The sequence below is a fragment of the Aplidium turbinatum genome, chromosome 1 (assembly GCF_918807975.1).
Source record: "Aplidium turbinatum chromosome 1, kaAplTurb1.1, whole genome shotgun sequence".
Classification (NCBI taxonomy): domain Eukaryota; kingdom Metazoa; phylum Chordata; class Ascidiacea; order Aplousobranchia; family Polyclinidae; genus Aplidium; species Aplidium turbinatum.
In genome coordinates this window covers 35,987,164-35,990,138 of record NC_137472.1, presented here as the reverse complement: position 1 = coordinate 35,990,138, position 2,975 = coordinate 35,987,164, and the positions used below count along the sequence as shown (strand labels likewise).

The 2,975-nt window shown below is 38.8% G+C and overlaps 1 protein-coding gene across 1 annotated transcript; it reads right to left on the bottom strand.

Moving 5' to 3' along the window:
* On the bottom strand, positions 1-2,632 carry LOC145772767 (uncharacterized). The gene is made up of 5 exons (XM_082584646.1): positions 2,235-2,632; positions 1,313-1,691; positions 931-1,063; positions 683-848; positions 1-410 (listed from the first exon to the last, which is right to left on the bottom strand). Exons 1-5 carry the CDS (start codon positions 2,523-2,525, stop codon positions 249-251), a joined length of 1,131 nt encoding a protein of 376 aa, XP_082440772.1. The 5' UTR covers positions 2,526-2,632; the 3' UTR covers positions 1-248.
* Positions 2,633-2,975: the final 343 nt, after the last annotated feature.

The following is a 2,975-nucleotide window of genomic DNA, read 5'->3' as shown; positions in this document are numbered from 1 at the left end:
GCTCAAATTGGTGACCAAAACAAAAAGGCCAATGACTGACGAGTGACGATGCAAACATTGCAACCAATTGTGAGCTGTTTAGTTCAGTATTGTGAAATAAAATATATGGGAAGAAGATATAAGAATTGGAACGATATACAATAGCCTATTTATTGAACATTCAAACTTCTTTCACATTCTCGATCGTTTTGTCAAGTTGCAGCTTAATCGTCTGTTGCACTATGTGATGGTTCGGTTACGTTCTTAAGTCATGACTCGTCTAAGTGCTCTAACTCGTTTTCTTCTAAAATGACGCTTCTCCCTTCAAGCATAGAGTTATCATTGTTTCGCTTGTACGAAGGCAGCTCTGCACTGATGTTGGAACGAGATCTCTTTAAAGTGTACTTTGGAGTTGTCACTGACGGAGATTTCTGAAAAGTATCAAACAATTTAGTGAGACAAAAAATACTTCTTTGACATAGTGAAATGTGCCACTACTTTTATTACAGTAGTATAGCAGAGGCGGATCCAGCAATGGAGCCTTAGGAGGATCGATTTTAACAAGCACAATCACGTGTAGGCTTGTATTAATCCGACCTTCCAAATACATCGTGAATAAAGCTACTTTTCTGTATTTTAAGGGGCGATTGCGCCAATGCCCCCTTGGATCCGCCACTGAGTTGGAGGCTGAATATCGACTTACTTTAAGCGACGTGACGTCATCAGTAGACAACAAAGGAGAAGGTTGCGACGTCATGCTAGTTATGTTTCGCTTTTGTTGAAACACGAGCATTCTCTTTCCAACCTCAACACCGTCTTCAAGATCGTTTTCGACCACCATGCTCTTTACTCGACGTAGTGCCTGTGGTCTGGACACAGAAAAGCAATGAAAATCTATGATCTTGATAACAAAGTAGCCTATTTCGTTGCACTTAAACTGTGTGTTCTTACTTCATAACGTTGTTGTCGGCCACAGAAGTGGTTTTCTCCGGCGATTGTGTGCTCGTTCCTGGAACATCGTTCCCGCAAACCGGTACCGGTAACTGAGAGATTGTGAATTCGTCCTCACCTTTTCCAAATCCACCTACAAAGTAAAAACTTTTACAAACTTCAAATACGAAAACCTTTTTAACATAATGTTCCAATAGTCTCTAAATTGACCCAATGAGTAAATTAATTAGCCTAAAAATGTGGCTGTGATAATGATATCGAAGAATAAGAGTTTTAGAAAGTTATAAAGTAGGCCAAGGTAGTTCCTAAACATTTTAAAAATAAATGTGGAAATGTTAAATTTAAGGCAGTAGAAATCACGGTCTAGCACTGTGGTACAAACCAGTTTGGCATAGGTCACTTTGTGAAATCGGCTTTCCTTGGTCCATTGGTATTAAGTCACAATCATCATCGTAAACCGGATAATCATAATCCTCGTCGGAAAGTTTTAGGAGATCTTCATCATTCAAATATACATCGTCTTTATCGTGCCTGTTCCATTTTTTTCCTAGGCGCCCTGACCTTGATTCCATGCTACTGGTGCAAGAATCAACGCTTGACCAATCAGGATAGAAATCAGATTCGCAGTCACTGGTGTCATCGTTACACATTTCGTCGCATGAAGAGCAAGCAAATGCTGTCGGAAGAATTGGGAGCCGCAATTCACTGATGATTTCCGGCAATCCAGTTTGATTACTGCTGGTTGAACAATGCGGGTCTACCTGCGTTTCAAGAAATAGGTTAAATTGTGTCTTTCCCAGTTGATGCAAATGATGTGTCTCTAATCTTGTAAGTTTTGTCTGAAACTAGTTCATAAATAAACACATAGCTTCTAGGCATTGATGTTCGGAATAGGGGAAACGTTGGTCTGTGCCCTCTTCAAATTTTTTCTTAAACGACTGAACTCTAAATAAATGATTTGGCTGGTATTTGGGTAGCAGCAGAAAAAAAAATAATGATATTGAAATAAAGTTGTGCATATGGTGCGGGGGTAGCTTACAGATTTAAAAACTATAAAATTGACGCGAGAAATTAAACCGTATCTTATCTTCTTGTGACGATAGCATGGGTATAAAAAAACAACAACATTTTTTTCAAAGTTTGAGCCAACAGTGAGAAAAACGCTCAGTAAGGTAAAATATCTTACATTAACAAGAGGCTTAGTCTGGCTGATGCATTTAAAGGGGGCTTGTTGAAAGAGGAACGAGTAGTCACAACGTAATGAGGAAAAAACTATTTACAATACAAAGCATGATATCCCTTACTTTTATTGCATCATCGTTTGGAAAGTTTGAAAATAGTTCTTGCAACTTTGATTGTATCTCGACCGTCGGTTCACTTGGCAGTAGCTTGTTGTGGGTATGTGAAAAATCTGAAGGAACTGTAACAGCAGCAACAGCTTTATTTGCAAACAGGTGTACTTTCTCACTGTGTGCTTTTGATGGTTTAGCGAAGATCTTTGTGCTTCGGGAAATCTTTTTGAGTCGTTTAGCTTTATGACTGCAGTGAGAAAGCCCTTCTTGGAGTTTTAGAGGCTGTTTGCTAGAATTTTCCATTTTAAGCGCTTACTTCCACATCCTTGTTTCTGGTTTTCATTTTTTTAGCCTATTTTTCCAGGAGCTATGATATATAACTCCCTGTCACCAGAATTAAAAGGTTTCCTTTTCGCTGTCTAAATGCTAACAACCAAATTATTTGATGGGATTGCGTATTTTGTAATTGTGACAAACAAAAGAAATTTGTTACGTAATATTTAAATTGAAAAATTTAGACTGTTCTTCATTCTTGAACCTTTTCACCAAATTCTAGTTGGCGTAAAGCTACCAACGCGCTAATTGCATGACTAAACAGCACAACGGGCGCTATAGCCGCTAGATGCTTGCCGTAACGTTAGTACAGACCATCGCCACTGTCTCAAGCGTGATAAAAAAAGCCTCTTGAAAGATAAATCTTCATTCAGCGGCACCAGGTGAAAAGAAAGACTTGCAGACAACAACAAGCAAAAA

Coding starts and splice junctions, on each gene's coding strand:
- LOC145772767 (XM_082584646.1), bottom strand. CDS start 2,525: ATGGAAAATTCTAGCAAACAGCCTCTAAAACTCCAAGAAGGGCTTTCT. Junction 1,692..2,234: donor CAAACGATGATGCAATAAAA/GTAAGGGATATC, acceptor CTTGAAACGCAG/GTAGACCCGCATTGTTCAAC. Junction 1,064..1,312: donor AAGTGACCTATGCCAAACTG/GTTTGTACCACA, acceptor TTTACTTTGTAG/GTGGATTTGGAAAAGGTGAG.